The sequence below is a fragment of the Plectropomus leopardus genome, chromosome 1, assembly GCF_008729295.1.
Source record: "Plectropomus leopardus isolate mb chromosome 1, YSFRI_Pleo_2.0, whole genome shotgun sequence".
NCBI lineage: Eukaryota > Metazoa > Chordata > Actinopteri > Perciformes > Serranidae > Plectropomus > Plectropomus leopardus.
Genome location: NC_056463.1, coordinates 14,631,239 through 14,646,767, shown reverse-complemented (window position 1 = coordinate 14,646,767; position 15,529 = coordinate 14,631,239). Strand labels below are relative to the sequence as shown.

General features: G+C 37.0%; 1 protein-coding gene across 1 annotated transcript in view; it reads left to right on the top strand.

The window, feature by feature from the left end:
* Positions 1-15,529, top strand: part of gpc6a (glypican 6a) — a 190,949-nt gene that overhangs the window by 139,148 nt on the left and 36,272 nt on the right. The window contains exons 5-6 of the mRNA XM_042493211.1: positions 2,243-2,373; positions 5,093-5,236. Of these exons, the coding sequence (XP_042349145.1) occupies positions 2,243-2,373; positions 5,093-5,236 (275 nt within the window). The remainder of the gene's footprint in view (positions 1-2,242; positions 2,374-5,092; positions 5,237-15,529) is intronic.

Below are 15,529 nucleotides of genomic sequence, written 5' to 3'. Positions count from 1 at the left end.
TGGATTGGTCTTGTGTGTGCATGTGCCAATGTGAGTGTGTGTATCCATCTGTCTGCAGCTAAATCTGAATAATACTGGACCAATCAACCTAATATTTTGTCAGCACATTTATGTCCGTATGTTCAAGGACCTCTTGTGGTTACGGTGGTAAACTTGTTTTTGACTGTTTTACAAGGTTAGAGACTGCTGACTCCTCACTCCTCTTCATCGGATAGGGGCTGCAAGATTTTCAGAAATCACCTTGGCTAAAAACAACAACCCATACTGTGTCCTGCAGGCCACAATTTGGATTTTGTTGTGTCTCTGTCACTGACATCGATGGAAAAGTTTGGTCTCATTTTGAACTGACGTCTGTAGATGAATTCCTTACCCAATTTGTTATAATCCACTAAAGTGACATTCCTGTTTTTGTTATCTTCACCTCGAGCTAGACTGTAAAGAAACTGGGAGAGAAAAATCGTCCAGGCACAGCTGCGCTGCTTGCAGCCAGTTCACTTCTGTCCATCGCATGACGTCACAGCCTAATTTTGTAGACTTGTGGATTTTGTTGATTTGGTCTTTTTTTTTTTTTTTCTATCTTTACATTGTGTTATTTCCTACTTTGTTGTGCTTACAGAGTTGATTTTGTGAAAAGTCTAGTTATGAATGACATAGATCAGAGATTTGTGGCTGTGTTTAGTCATAAAAAACAAATTTTTTCTCATGATTACATTGTATTTATAATACACATACAGTGCCAGTTAGCACGAGAACTTGATCTACTTTGTGAGAAGTGCTGTAGCACCATCAAAAATAGACAGCGCATGTGTTTTTCTTTGACGTTTGTGAAATGTGCTGTGGTGCATATTGTTGTATCCTTTTTAAGGTGAAATAAAAAAAAAAAGTCAAATGTCCACAGAAGCTGTTTTGGTGGACTACACAAGAAGCCACTGATCACATGCATGAAAACTCTTGTTATGATTACTCATGATCTAATGATTTGCGTTGCCATTCTTTATCGCTTAAGTGGATGTGAAACAGTGTTTCTGCTGCCCTTTTCCAGGGAGCAGGCAGTCCCCGTAGGGGTAAATAGGCTTTTCCTGATTGGTCCACATTGCTGCAAATGTCAGTGCACAGGGATGGAAGTCTTATTGATATCACTGTTTCCTGCCCTTACCACTTAACCAGTGCTAACCACTCAAACAAGACTCGCTGGGCTCTTAATTACTTTTTTTGAGAGACAAAGGATAGAGTCTAATGAAAATATCAAACATAATTTTCACTGCTACCATCTCCCAGTCTGACACGATCAATACAACAATTCCTCTGTGTGAACATAATATCATGTTTTTTGTTTTTTCTTGTAATGAAAATTAAAACTGGCAGTTTGAGGGGTAATCTGTTTTAGGGATCGATTCATGCCAAGTTTTATCCGCTGTGATGAGGTCATGGTCTGTGTTTGTTTGTTTGTTCTTACTGTTGTTCATGTTGTTAAGCACATAAAATATGTTTTATGTTTTCTAAAGACATGATTAGATATGATGTGATGTGAGAAGTTTTGGTTTTGACATAATCAGGATACAACAAATACTACGCTGCATGTGCTATCATCACTTGCTACCAGATGTTTCCAAGTGATGCATTATGGTAAAGTGAATTATTTGCATGTTTTTGGTGTTTTATGGACACTTAAGCAGTGAGTGTCTGAGCTGTTATTAAAAAGTAATTAATATCATGATGCATTGACATGAATTTATGTATTTATTGATATGCTTTCGCAGTTTAGAAACACTAATGCAAACAGATGAATAAATCAGAAGTGTTGTCGCTTTCTGTCTAACCAGGGTTATTAGCAAGTCAATGATTATTTTATGTATAAACTATTTGTAAGCTTAGCACGTTAAAATTTTAATTTCTACTTGATGTCGCACATCCTCTTACAAACCCGAGTTGCTCCAGAGATCTCATTTTTTCCACTGTGTGTGTTTACATGAAGGTGTTGGCAGGTTCCTTTTGTGTTTGTGATTATTGGCAGTCATTTCATTTGGAGAAGGGTCTGTTCTTTGTTCTCCTAGTTGGAGCCATGTCATAGACACACAGTGGAGCAAAGCACCCTGCAACAGGTTTTGCACTGAGTATTGTTAAATCTCAGCGATGATGTGAACATATTGACGTGTGTGCATAAACAGAAGTAGTAAAATGTCTGTGTGTGTGTGAGCGTTTAATATCTCTGAGCTGACATGTGTGCTCTTTGTTATGACAGATGCTATGTTGCTGGTGGCAGACAGACTGGAGGGACCCTTCAATATTGAAGCAGTTATTGAGCCAGTTGACATCAAGATCTCTGACGCCATCATGACCATGCAGGACAACAGCATGCAAGTGTCAGCCAAGGTACTGTCTCCTGAAAGAGTTTTTTTGCCATGCTGTGATGTGTTTTACTGTTACATTGATAACAATTTATACATAAACCATTTTAGACTTACTAAGTTTTTATTGTATTAATCAATGCAAAACTACATAACAATGTATATGACATTAATAATGACACTGATGAGACAAAGAAAGGGAGATAAAAAATACGGTTATGTAACAGAGTTAATAATGACCATATGAGGTGGGTTATTTCAGTCTAGGAGTCTTAACCAAATCACACCTGGGATGCAGGATGGTGGAGACTGGTATTTTGTATAAAGATGATTTTAAAGAGCGTTTAGCATGCAAGAGAAGCAGCTCATTTCCTCTTTTGCCCTGTTGGACTTCAGATTGCTTATTGTTCTTTAGAATAGTTTGAAATTTCAAGCAGCACATTCAGGATATTATCACACACAGAATAGTTTGTCATTGTCTTTCCTGTCAAAAGGCAGGTTTTTCAGTTCAACTTTTTATTCAGACCCTTTGGTGTATTCTGTGCTATCTTCATGCCAGAGTTACAAAGGTCAGTGTGAATTAGATGTCACATTCTTTTCCATATCGAGAAGGCTGCAATTTACAACTTCACCCATTGTCTATGCACTTGACGCTCCATCCCTGCAAGGATGTTCTGGGCTGACAGATTGCTCTGAGATTACAATCTTTCCCCCACAGTCACATTTTAACCGTACGTACCTTCATTCCCGCCGTGCCGACCTGTTGAAAATCGGTTTGCTGGTGTGATGTACAGGATAGCAGAACTGTAATCATGGTGAAGAATTGATAAATATTAGAGAAAAGACAGCCTCTTGTCATGACAGCCATGCAGCGCATTAGAGTGCTCCATCACATACTGAGCCAGGGGCCGGCGGACGGGCCAGAGAGGAATGCTAATGAGCTGTGCGGTTTGGAGGTTTGTTGTTTGGGCCCTCAGAGCCTGTAGAGACCACACTGTCAGAAAACAATCTATTCTCATAATGAACCTCTATGAACTACACACTGATTAATGTAAGGTTCAATTAATAATAGAATTGCTCCTCTGTTTTTGTCTCACTATGAACAAGAAAACTTAAATTTTTATTTTAGGGAGAGTTGAAAACCTCATCTTTGTAAAATCAAATGTTTGTCCAAGAATAGTGTTGTCTGATGCATAGTTATTTTCTGTGTATAACATAGCAAATGTTAGATTTCCTGAAGCCAAAATTGTCATGGTTGCAAATTACAATGACATGGGTCTATCAGACTCATAAAAAGCAAATACTATCTGATATAATTTCAGTTTAAAACACAAATTAAAAGCTCTTTTTTATTGTATTTTTGCAATTAAAAAGGGTTTTACTCTAGCAATGACTTTAAATTGCATGTAAGAAACAGCCTATCAAGGGTTAATTCATTTTCTTTGCCACCAATAACGCTTTCTGTAAAAGGAGACTCAGGCACTGATAGATAGCATTGGTTCCAGACTGGCTCTATATAGTTTTCTATCTCAAGTCACAGACCAGAAAGAGCAAATTGACAGAAGCTTTTGAAGGGAAAATGTCTGTGGTGAAAGCAAACCAAAACTTTTGTTGGATGGAAATAGATGTGTAAATAGACTTATCTGGGGCTCAGTGTAGAGTTCATGCAGCTCTGGACTTCTTATAACCTGGTCCCTAACTATTTAGAGTTGCAATGAGACCTGCACATGTCTTAATAATGAAGAAATATTGTGTTAAAGTACCCATATTATTACCATTTTCAGGTTCATACTTTTATTTTGCGTTTGTAATTGAGCATGTTTAAAGGCTTCAGTGTTTAAAAAACACAATGTTTTTCTCACATTGTCTGTCTAGATAAACGTGTATTCACCATCTGTCTTAAATGCTCCGTTTTAGTGCCTGTCTCTTTAAACCCCTCCTGAAAAAGTCTGCTCTGATTGGTCAGGGTTTCTGAGTCTTCTAAATCTGTGCTCGATTTCTCTGCACTGTTTTTGCAGCTAGGGATATGATTGTAATGGCAGTGTAGCAGCACTTTCTATTTTGGAACTGGAACTGTATTGCCAGGGAAAAGCACAAGTCCATGTTTATTTCCTGTCAGCTGATGTCGATCATATGCACTTCAAAAAATCTCCAACAGAAAATACAAAGGGGCTCACCTAGAATGTTTAGGTTTCAATTTTAAAACAGTCTATATAGTATATTTAGTCCTGTTTCCACCAATAACTTTCAGTATAGTACCTTTAGAGCCAAAAGTAACACCTGCAACATGTACTTAGACCCAAAAGTGGTTTCCGCTGCAGTCAGTACCTCAAGTGATGCAGAGGGAAGTCGGCACTTTAACAGAGGTGACAAAAAATGTTGGATGGTAGGAAATGTTAAGACCATCCACAACTCTTCACAATGAAAATGGAAAACATGTACCAGACTGAACCGGACTGCTAAGTGGTAATCAGGCTTTTGTGACATCACAAATTCACACATTTTGATATTTTGTGTAAAGGCACAGTTTTTGAATTTAGGTTGTGTTTGGATTGAGTGTTTTGATACTTTCACAGTTTTTATTTAACCTCTTTTGTCTACTTTATATGACACAAAAATTAAAATCTTGGACCTTTAATGTTGCAAAAACAGGTGATTTCCTCAAGATACTGTAGAAACAATCTGTACCCTCTTTCCAGTGTCCTTTCCCCCTCTCTGAAGTAATTGTATATCACTCTGCTCAGGTTTTTCAAGGATGCGGCCAGCCAAAGCCTTCAGGAATGGGCAGGTCTGCACGTGGCATTTCTGATGTGTTCAGTGCTCGCTTCCGACCCTACACCCCTGAAGAGAGGCCGACCACAGCAGCTGGAACAAGCCTGGATAGACTGGTATGTACAGAGATGAAATAACTAGTATTTTAAACTGCATTTGGATAGAGTATTAAGAAATGAATGACGGATTAAATATCAAGAAAAAAAATCTTTAAAGGTCATTTGGGGTTGAATTTGTAATGTATGGAAAAAAGACAGGATATAAAATATGCATTTAACAAAAAGTTCTAAGTGAGAGATAACTATAAAGTAGAAAATAATCTAAGGTCAGATCATTTGCATGAGAAAACCAATACATTCCTAAAATAAATCTCTTTCACTTTAAAACTTAATTAAGTCTAAAGCAGCCAGTTCATGATGGTTTTATTGAAGAAGTCTATATTCTAGCATTAAATGATGTTGAACGCTCTCCTTTCTCACTCTGTATTTTAACTGCTCCACCAATTTTCTATACAGAAGTGTGTTGAGAATTTTTTGAAATACACTTGGTGGAGGCAAACAGAGCTTAAGGCCAGCTTATTTCGGCTCAAGTCCAAAGTCCAGAATAAAAAAAAATAGAGGCCCTCAATGATTCCAAGAAAAATCATTGTAAATCCATGCTCATGTAGTCCATGTCGACCCCAGGTTCTGAGTGTCTCCCACCAGGCTGTGCACAGAGTTAAAATATTTTCTTTCCCTACACTCTCTGTGCCAGAGGTTTCAGAAAGCACATGCTTTCCCACTAACCTCCTCAGACATATTATTTAGGATATATTCCTCAGAGTGCACACTGCTGAAGGAAAAGAGCCATTAGGAAAGATTACGAAACACACTTAATCACAAAAAATGTGGCTTATGTCTTTTCCCAGACTTTGCTCTCAGAATCAGTCTTGAGGAGGCTGAAACAGATTCAACATCCACCCACCGAACTTCAGGATGATGACACATCCTAAGACTTTAATTGAGGCGATAAAAAGATCCATTTCACCACCCCGATGCCACTGAAACAAAATGAGGAGGAGACTGTCTGTGTCAACCGCCAGCATATAGCAACACAGAGGGCCTTAAGTCGACATGGTGTTGGATCAGTCTGGCCCCACAACCCAAAACTCTAATCTCTGCAGTCTACAACTGTGCATCTCTTTTCCCTTTGCTACAAAACGTATGCTGCAGTAATGTCTCTAGGTATTCACAAGGGCTTAATAGTTATGTAAATATAATGTTTAAAATAAATCAAAATTACCAAAGGAATGAATTATGGCTTTTGTCCACGTCAGCCTGCATTATTGTCAAACATTTAAATATCAAAATGTAGACTCATAATTAAAGCAAACTTCTGTGGTATAAAAAGAGAGGCGTTATATACAGTTTGACTTCTAACAGTATGATATATTGTTAGTCCTTCTTATAATAACACCCCATTGTGCCTTGAAATATTTTTATAGATTTTCACTTTAAAGGTATACTATGTAGGATTTTCAAAAAAACAAATTAACACTGTGTAGACTAAAACAGAAGTTTTTCATATCTGGGGAAGACAACTCTCAACCACTCATAACATTTTCTATTAGAGCAAAAATAAGAAATCATTGGTGAGTCCCAAAAATCCAGAGGTACTAAAAAAAATAAGAACAAACTGGATACAAAAAATCACAAGACACAATCTGAGTGTATACTGTGTCTTGCATGAAATCCATTAACCCACAAATCCTCAAAGTATACCTTTAACAAAAGTACTTTGTACAACATTCGTGCTTAGAAAGACATTTCAGTGGAATAACAACATGTCCACCCATGGGTTGGATATTATTAAACCATATTTCTCATGTCACCAATTTGTCCTTTGACCAATCCGTTTAATACACCATTCTTTATATAATCCTCTGTCCAACTGACAAATCCATTTATTAACTACATTATTGTCCTTTTAAATAAAAGGCACAGTTGATAATCTTCTGCTGAACAAGTTGTTTGACAGGATTAAAATGGAAATATGCAGGAGCGGAGAAGCAGATTAGAAGCTACAGTCAGTCAGTCTTTGTATGTAGTCTATACCAGTGATTCCCAACTTGTCCAGCTGCAGAGTTCAGATTTCTCCTAAGTCACTAGTTCAAGGTCCACACCTAAATTTTCACATGTTCAGTTTCATTTCACAAAATGTCAACAACACACAGGCTTAGAATACAATGAAATAAAACATAATGCAAGAATAAAGAATAAAGTTCTGTTACTTAAACCTTAGTAAATAAGTAGCACTGCACCCAAAGAAGTGCACATTTGTGCTTCAAGACCAGTGACGCTGCAAAGGCATGGCATGTTAATAGGCCAAATAATACCACAAACGGGGTAATTAAATAGTTGCTGTACTGGGACTTGACAAATTCACTTGCAGTCCATTCAGAATGGACCCGCAGCCTACTTTTGGACCACGACCCACCAGTTGGTAACCACTAGTCTATACTCTCTGTAAATGAAAAAAAGTGTGTCCAGATCCTTTAAAATTTTAAATAAAATGTTATTCTTCAGTTCAGGGCATGATTAAAAAAAGAAGAAAAAAAAACCCCAAACCAAACCCTCCTCTTTTTTTCACTTCACTTCAAAAATAGTGTATAGAGAAAAATTGCTAAAAGATAAAAGCACATTTAGAGAAAATCCACAGGTTTCACTATTTCTAATAATTCATTTTTACTTACTCTCAGGCCAACTTCATATAAAAGTGAGTCTTACTCACTGCATCACACCTCACTCTTCTGCTGTACTGGCATGTTCTTGTGCAAATTTATGAAGCATGTAAATCCTTAAAATATCTGTAAACCTTAACTGATTATATTTTTGTGAGCCGAGCTGATTGCATTGAATGAAATAACTGCTGTTATTAGACTAATTATCCACGAATGCTGCTGTTTGTGTGCAGCTCCTGATATTTGCATTGATCAGATTTGATGGCAGCAGCTTTTAAACTGATTTCACAGTGGGAAACATATTGTGGATAAAAAGGTTTAAGGTACTAAATCTCATAGTGAGATGAGGCAGGTGGATGGAATATTTCAGCTGCACCATTTATCATTTAACTTTTTGCCTCACTAACTAATAGACATTCTTTTGCTCCTGTTCTCTCTCTCTCAGTCTCTCAATTTCTCCAATGTCCAATTAAATCTCTTTCTTCTTCATTTCTCTGCTGCTCCCAGAGGGTTGTGTGGAGGACAATGCAACACAGTGTAAGCCTTCCATTCCTCCTCTTCCTTTCACCAAGTCATCTGTCTTGTGGTGTTTTAATCAACCTGCCTATAGAGCTCAGCCTCTTTACATTATTCAAAGTTGATATTGATTGCCTGTTTGTGACATTGCTGTTTATTTACTTTGGTTGTATTATTCTTGGGTGTTTATAGTCTGGATAGTCTACGCTGCTGAGGTCAATATTTATGATTTCTCTGTTTCTCATTTTGTCTAAAATAATTTAGACTTTGCAGCATGCTGGTTCGTTGGTAAGCACTGTTAGTGCCTTACAGCAAGACAGTTGTTAGTTTGAATCATCATTCCTCCTGTTTGAATTTTGCATTTTCTCTTTGGGTTTCCTTCGGGTTTTCCCCCCATTCAAAGACTTTTAGCTTAGGTTGATTAGAGAATTTAAATAATTGGCCCACAGGTGTGATCAGCATATGTTAGTATGTTAACCCTATAATGGCCTAGTAAAGAATCCTAAGTGCTTTCTTGCCTATTTTCCATTGCATGCTGGGATAAGCTCATGCACCAGCTGTGGCCTTGTGCAGAGATAGAAACAGAGTATGCTGTCTTGTTTTTGCTTGATGTTGTGTATGAATGTTTTCAGTGGGTAATTTTCATTATAGAGCGAGGTTTCTGACTATTTTTAATCATTTTTAATGGCATCCTGAATATGTTAGCAAGTGTTATTATGTAGGGCTTTTGCAATACTCGGATGATCTGTCAAACAATTTGCCAGCATTCAGTTAACACCACCTAAGTACAACATAAATTATTTAACCTTTTGAATTCTGCAAGGGTTCACCAGTGCCTTCACTGATATTTTTGATTATTTCTCAAGAATCCTCAAATGCTTCATATCCATATATCCTCTGTACAACCTAAGCTAAGAGTTCATAACTCAATAACCCATATTAATGGATAAAATATTGAAGTTGACTCTCCATATTTATTATTATTTATTTATTCAAACTCTGTACATTATTTATTTTTTGAGATATGCTCATTTCTTTAAAGCAGATTCCAAAGGCTTTTTGATAATTTCACCATTCATTGCACGGTTTTGCACAGCACTTAATGTAACATAGTGATGTCATCAACTTATGACATCATGACACGAAAGTCAGAAACTTTAATGTTAGAATTAATGTTTTAGCTAGGGCTTTACGAAATTGATTTAAAATAACGTATCAACATATTTAGGCTATATTGCTATACATGATTTGTATCTTGATATTTTGAAATCTATTGTAAACTAACGAAATACAAAATTATTAAATGAACCACAGCTACAAATAAAGTAGCTGCTGCCATAAAATAAAGGTCCACAAACTACTGTTATAATAAAGTTTAATGAATTACTGTTATACTGGTAAATAAAGTATAATGTTAAATAAAGTACTGTGTAGCGAAGTTGAATAAAATATTGTTATGATTAAATAAATTAAAGCAGAACCTGTCGACTCAGCTCGTCCCGTGCCAGAAGTGTTGATGTTTTTGCTGTGGATTTGAAGCTTTCAGTCTACAGTTGGATGTTAGTGCAAGCAGACAGTTAAACAAACTAACAGCTCTCAAATTGTTACATAGTAATATAAAAAACACTTACACCAATAATGTCTTTTTACTTTATTCCTGGTGGCAAAATTTAGATAAACCTAAGTCAACATGTAACCATGTTCCTGAATAAAACATAACTCTGAACAAGAACATATATATGTAAACTGCCTGCCTTTATCCTTAACCTGCAGTGCTTGAATAAAAAAATATATGATTTCTCAAAAAAACATTTTTAAATTTTGTTACAAAAAAAGATCTTGAAAAAGTATTTAAAAAAACATTAAATTCAAGTTTTTTTAAGGACAATATTTTACTTGTTACATACACAACTACACATATGCGATGGCATTTATTTGCTTTATTTCCAAGTCAGACCTTGGACACAGAAGGCAGGATTTATGTTCATGAAATCATTGTGTTACACTCACTGTCTGTATATAATTAGTCTCTGGTTTGCTAAGGCAGCAGCTAATTACATAAGCAGTGACTGGGAGCAACTTGTGCACACATTCTGTGAGTGACGGAAAGGTCAGAAGTTGCAGTTCAGTGGTGGGATTTGTCTGAGATCAGCGAGTTTTTTGAAAAAATTGATTGGCTTCAGGCTCAGAAACAAGGAGCAAAGGGTTTAGTTAATATGACTTTGATTACCATTGAGCATTGAGCTTTATGATGAATGTAAAGCTCTCAGTCATCATTATCCCTTATATATTTACTCAAGTGTCTCGCTCTCCGATCCATTTGCAGCATGGCTCAATCTCGGTCTGTTTTCAGTTGATTTGTGCTAATGTCTCTCTCACGTCCCAGTCGGTCATCTGCATCTCAGATCAAAGCTGAATTAAATTGTTACATATCGTCTAATCCTTTTCCTTTTACCACTCACCGCTAAACGATTTAAAGCTGGATGGTTTATTATAAAGAGTCCTGTAGCGGACTTATGTAAAATGTTTCTTTGCATGTAGAATGTACTGTAAATACAGACAGAAGTACTGGTTTAAACAATATACTGTAGTTTTATATAAGCTTTGATTTATAATTGTCCTTGTGTGATTTGCTTTGTCTGTGATTCTTAATTTAAGTAAGATTACTGGACTTTTCCTTCCATACAATTGAATTCTAATTAACTCTATGATACTGTGTAATGTATATTAATGGCATGACCCTACAGTGTTTACAGAGAAATCTGTCTTTCTGTAGTGCTGACTCATCACTGGGACTGAGTGACCTTCTGATTTAAAGGAAAGCTTCCCTCAGAGTCAGAGAGGGCTCTTCCACTGTTTGTCTGTATAACACTGACCAGAGGAAGCATCCGCAGATTCAGTTGCTGTTTTGTTTTTTTTTGCTTGTTTGTTTGTCTGTGTGCATATATTGTATTGTTTTGTGGTGGAGACTTGTTTAAAAAATCATGAAACTGATGGCAGCCCACAGAAGCTGTGATGTTTAATTTAAAAAGATGAAATTTTTAATACCAGCTATGAACCAACAGCCAAATCTGAAAACTTAACATCACATTACAGGCTGACCGTGCTCCATTGTACAATATTGTGGATCAATTCAGGCTTTGTAGCATTTTTTTTCTTGCCAGGCTTGTGGAATTGCATTGGCTGTCAGATAGTCCACCAATAGACTGGAATTTCTCCACAACTATTGAATGTATTGCCACGAAAGTTTGTACCGACGTTTATGGTCCCCATATGGTGTAACCTTGTTGTTGAAATAGTGCATCAGGGTTGATGTTACTCTGTAGTCTGACGCGAAAGTTAGCTTAGCCCTGGTTCCCTCATCAAAAAGCCTATGAGATTTTCTCATTCCATTTTGAATTTCTGTGCAAAATAAGCTCTGTTGCAAACAAATGATAATAGTATGTTTTGTTAAGCAAGATAATCGTCAAATGAGAACATCACTTATAGCATTTTTGAGGCCAAAATGTAATCACCAGAAATAAAAAGCTACTGTTAGGCTATGAATGAACTACATCATTGTCACAAGATTTAACGTCGCCACCGCAGCAAGGCTTTAAAGCTGTGTATGTGGCAGCTCGGCATGATGATGTTCTGTAGCCACTTTTTAGCAACTGCATTTTTGAAAACACATAAGCTTCAAAGTTCATGAGTGATTTATGTTGTTGAACAAATGGTGAAAGTCTCTTCAGCTTGTGTTAACCTGAGACCTTATTTTAGGCTTCTAATCAAAAACCCAATTCAAAAGACCCATTGACTTTGAGATGTAGGAACCGGAGGTGCTGAAATGCATTTTTTAGCGTGTGAACTTCCCACTACAGCAAGCATGAAGCTAGCTTTTGCCTTGTTCTACAAAGCACGTTCATTTGAAGACGCTGATGAATATGATGCTCAAGATAAGATACTCAGTCTATCAGGTAAAATGCTACATTGATAAGACGTAGGGGTGTAAATCACCAGTTTCATCATAATAAGATATTACATTGATTCTTTCAACACTGATATGATATCTGCTGATATCACCAAGTCTGCCGTGATACAATTTAGACTGATTCAGGGGTCTGTGATCGATATGACAATATCATCTGTCCATGTAACACAATCTGTTACAGAAGAAGCTTCCACCCCTTTCTTTTTAATTTTGGCCATAAAAGATAAAAAACATCACATAAATAATGTTAATAATCGTAGCCAGTTACGTGCATAAAAAATAAAAAAATCCAAATCCAGGGCTTAAAGCCCCAAGGGCAAACTTCTCCCAACAGCCATAAAAGCTAGATTTACAAGATCACATAACAAAAGGTAAAACAATTCGGCTCAATAATAATTGTAAAAGTTCACAGACAAAACAGTTGTTTTTTTTATCACCCATGAGCTTTCCTCTAGTTATAGCTTAAGAATTTACATGTATTATTCATACTTTTTCTTAATCACTGTTGGTCAAAGTCACTGCATATCCTAACAGAACAGTACAGTTAAATTTCAGCCTGCATGCACATTTTTTCAGCATTGTTGAAACAGAGCAGCTAATGTTGCCATGATGCTGCAAGAAGTTAGCAGAGTGAGAAGCCCTTTCAGGCAGGTACGTTCATCTCATAATGTCATTTACATATGGCATGTGCTCTGTCTATTGACTCTAATTTTCTTTAAAAATCTACTATATCTCCACACTGCAGATTTATTCCTGACTATTTCTTCATCATCTTTCTCCTCATGGTGACAGAGAATTACAAAATTAAGGCGTACCCATGAAGATGATAATAAAGATTCATGTTTTCACTTGCATCATTCATCATTCAACTGATATAGCGATCCAGATTGAAGTCACTGTAGAGATAAATAAACATGCTCAGTTTACAGTATAGTTTTGGAGCACATCCTCCACCATGTGTTCGACAGTCACATTGATATTCTGAGGGGGTTGAAGAACTCGGTACCTAACATTTATTTTCTTCATTTATTTTGCCAATGATAAGCAGATGTCTGATGACACAAATCTGACAGAAATGACTTTGTTCTCCATCAGCTTAAAACTAACAGTGCTGACAGGACATTACTGTCAATTTCTCCATTACACAAATGCTTGCGGTAAAATGTGATGGATGTCCTGAGAGAAATCCATTATTGATTTATTTGACCAATTTCTAAATATTTTGAGCCTCTCTAATGGGTTGTTTGTTGTTGAGCGCTGTTGGAATGGGGATGCAGTTGGAGAGAAAGTAAATCAGTCATTAGCACTGGCCAGGCCTTTCTCCACGCTCCATTTCACGTTGTTTCAGCAGAGTGCCAGGGCCAGGAAACGATCTGGCAATGACCATTTTTCTCAGGAAGGAAAAAGTCTAAAATAAATGATCAGTGTTTTATTTCTTCAATCAATCACAGTAATCCAGTGTTGATGGGCACCACCTATGTATACTTTAGTGTGCATTACTTATTGTAGCCACACTACACTGAGAGGACTAAAGGATTTTATGGAGATTTAGGGAAACACACTGTGAATTTGAATGCATGGAAAGAAACCCAGAGCTGAACATCCTTCAGCTTCTGAATAGAAGTAGAAATCTCAATTCCCACATGAAAGTTTCTTCCTGCCAGAGCAATCAGTCATTGAAAAGTCACTCCGCCCAGTGCAATTGCAGACACAACAGCCAATTATGACCGATGGTAACATGGCCAAATTGGCCAAATCCATGAGTCATGTCATAAAATGAATTCAGTTACAGCTCTAATGAAGTTGTGGCATGTACTGGAGATTGGTTCGCTACATTGTTTCTCTCTAAGTTTGCCACAGCTTCTTTTTAGATCAGCAGGCGACAAAAGAACAAGTGTTAGCACCAGTTAATCACACTGGCATGCTAATTCATTATACTGGGCATGCTGAGCTAATGTTTTAGCAGCAGTAACAACCACAGGGTGTGAGTGCTGTTGGGATTTCTAATCTCTGTATTACATAGTGCTGACAAAGATCTGGTGGAAAAAAACGAGTATATACTTTGTGGTGTCAGAAGTTCACTCTAAAGTTAAATACTTTTTTAATACTGTTTTTAAACGTAGCACAAGCAAAACTTCACAGCAGTTTATTAAGTGGGAGTTGCGGGCCAAATAATTGAGGAAAATACAGTTTAATTGTCACATTCAAGACTTCCTTTAAGTCAGTTTCTGGTAGGATTAATAAGAGCTGATCAGATTAGATCGATGGATCGGAGGAGCAGCTGCAGCTCAGGCAAGTGAGGCAAGTGAAAGGAAACAGGTGTGTACTGTTTCCATAGGAATGCAGCCCGTTTCTTTTAAGGTATATTGGTAAAACGATAGACAACACTAGACTATATAAATTAATGAATAGTTAAGTCGCATCTCCAAAACTAGAAAATCTAAATGTGGCTGTGGATGCTGATGTTATGATGCTGCACCACAAACACATGAATGTGTGGGAAATGCTGCTGTGGTCATTATAGATCAAGATGTTCAAAATAGTTTTAGATAGGGAAACCTGGTCTCACTCCCAACTTGTCAAATAATGGTCAGTGGCCTTTAGTGTCATAAATCGACACACCGAGGAGTCCTTAATTAGCATGGACTCCTGTAACATTTTTTGATGCACTGGGCGCCTACCGTTGTATAAAGTGCAAGAAAGTCATTATATTATGCACAGGGCAGGCAGAAGGGAAGTGGATGCTTAAAACAAGCCTCGGACCTTCACCCAGGTGCCCGCTGTTCGTGTCCTGTATGAAACCAAAAGTCAGTGGAGTTATCTTATGTAGTTTGCTAGTATATGCAGCATACTATGCTAGTGACATATGTCACGGGACATTACATTATATTAATAAAAAAAATGCTTATTTTCCGCCAAATCATGACATTCTTCTCAAAACCCAACCATGTTGTCACTTCTTCTAAACCTAAAAAAAACCTGTTTTTTTCCAACCTACATTCTAAGTGTATTATGAAAAGAGACTATGCATTTAACAAGCTAAAACCACACATTTCCTGAGAAAATAAATGTAACTTTAAAAGACACAATGCATGTAAGGAGCGTAAAATAATATGCTATCCCTGAGCATCTAAAACTAATGCTGGAGGGGTACATAGCAAGTCACATTTTGTGAAGTAATGCTCCTGACCAGTCATCAGTATC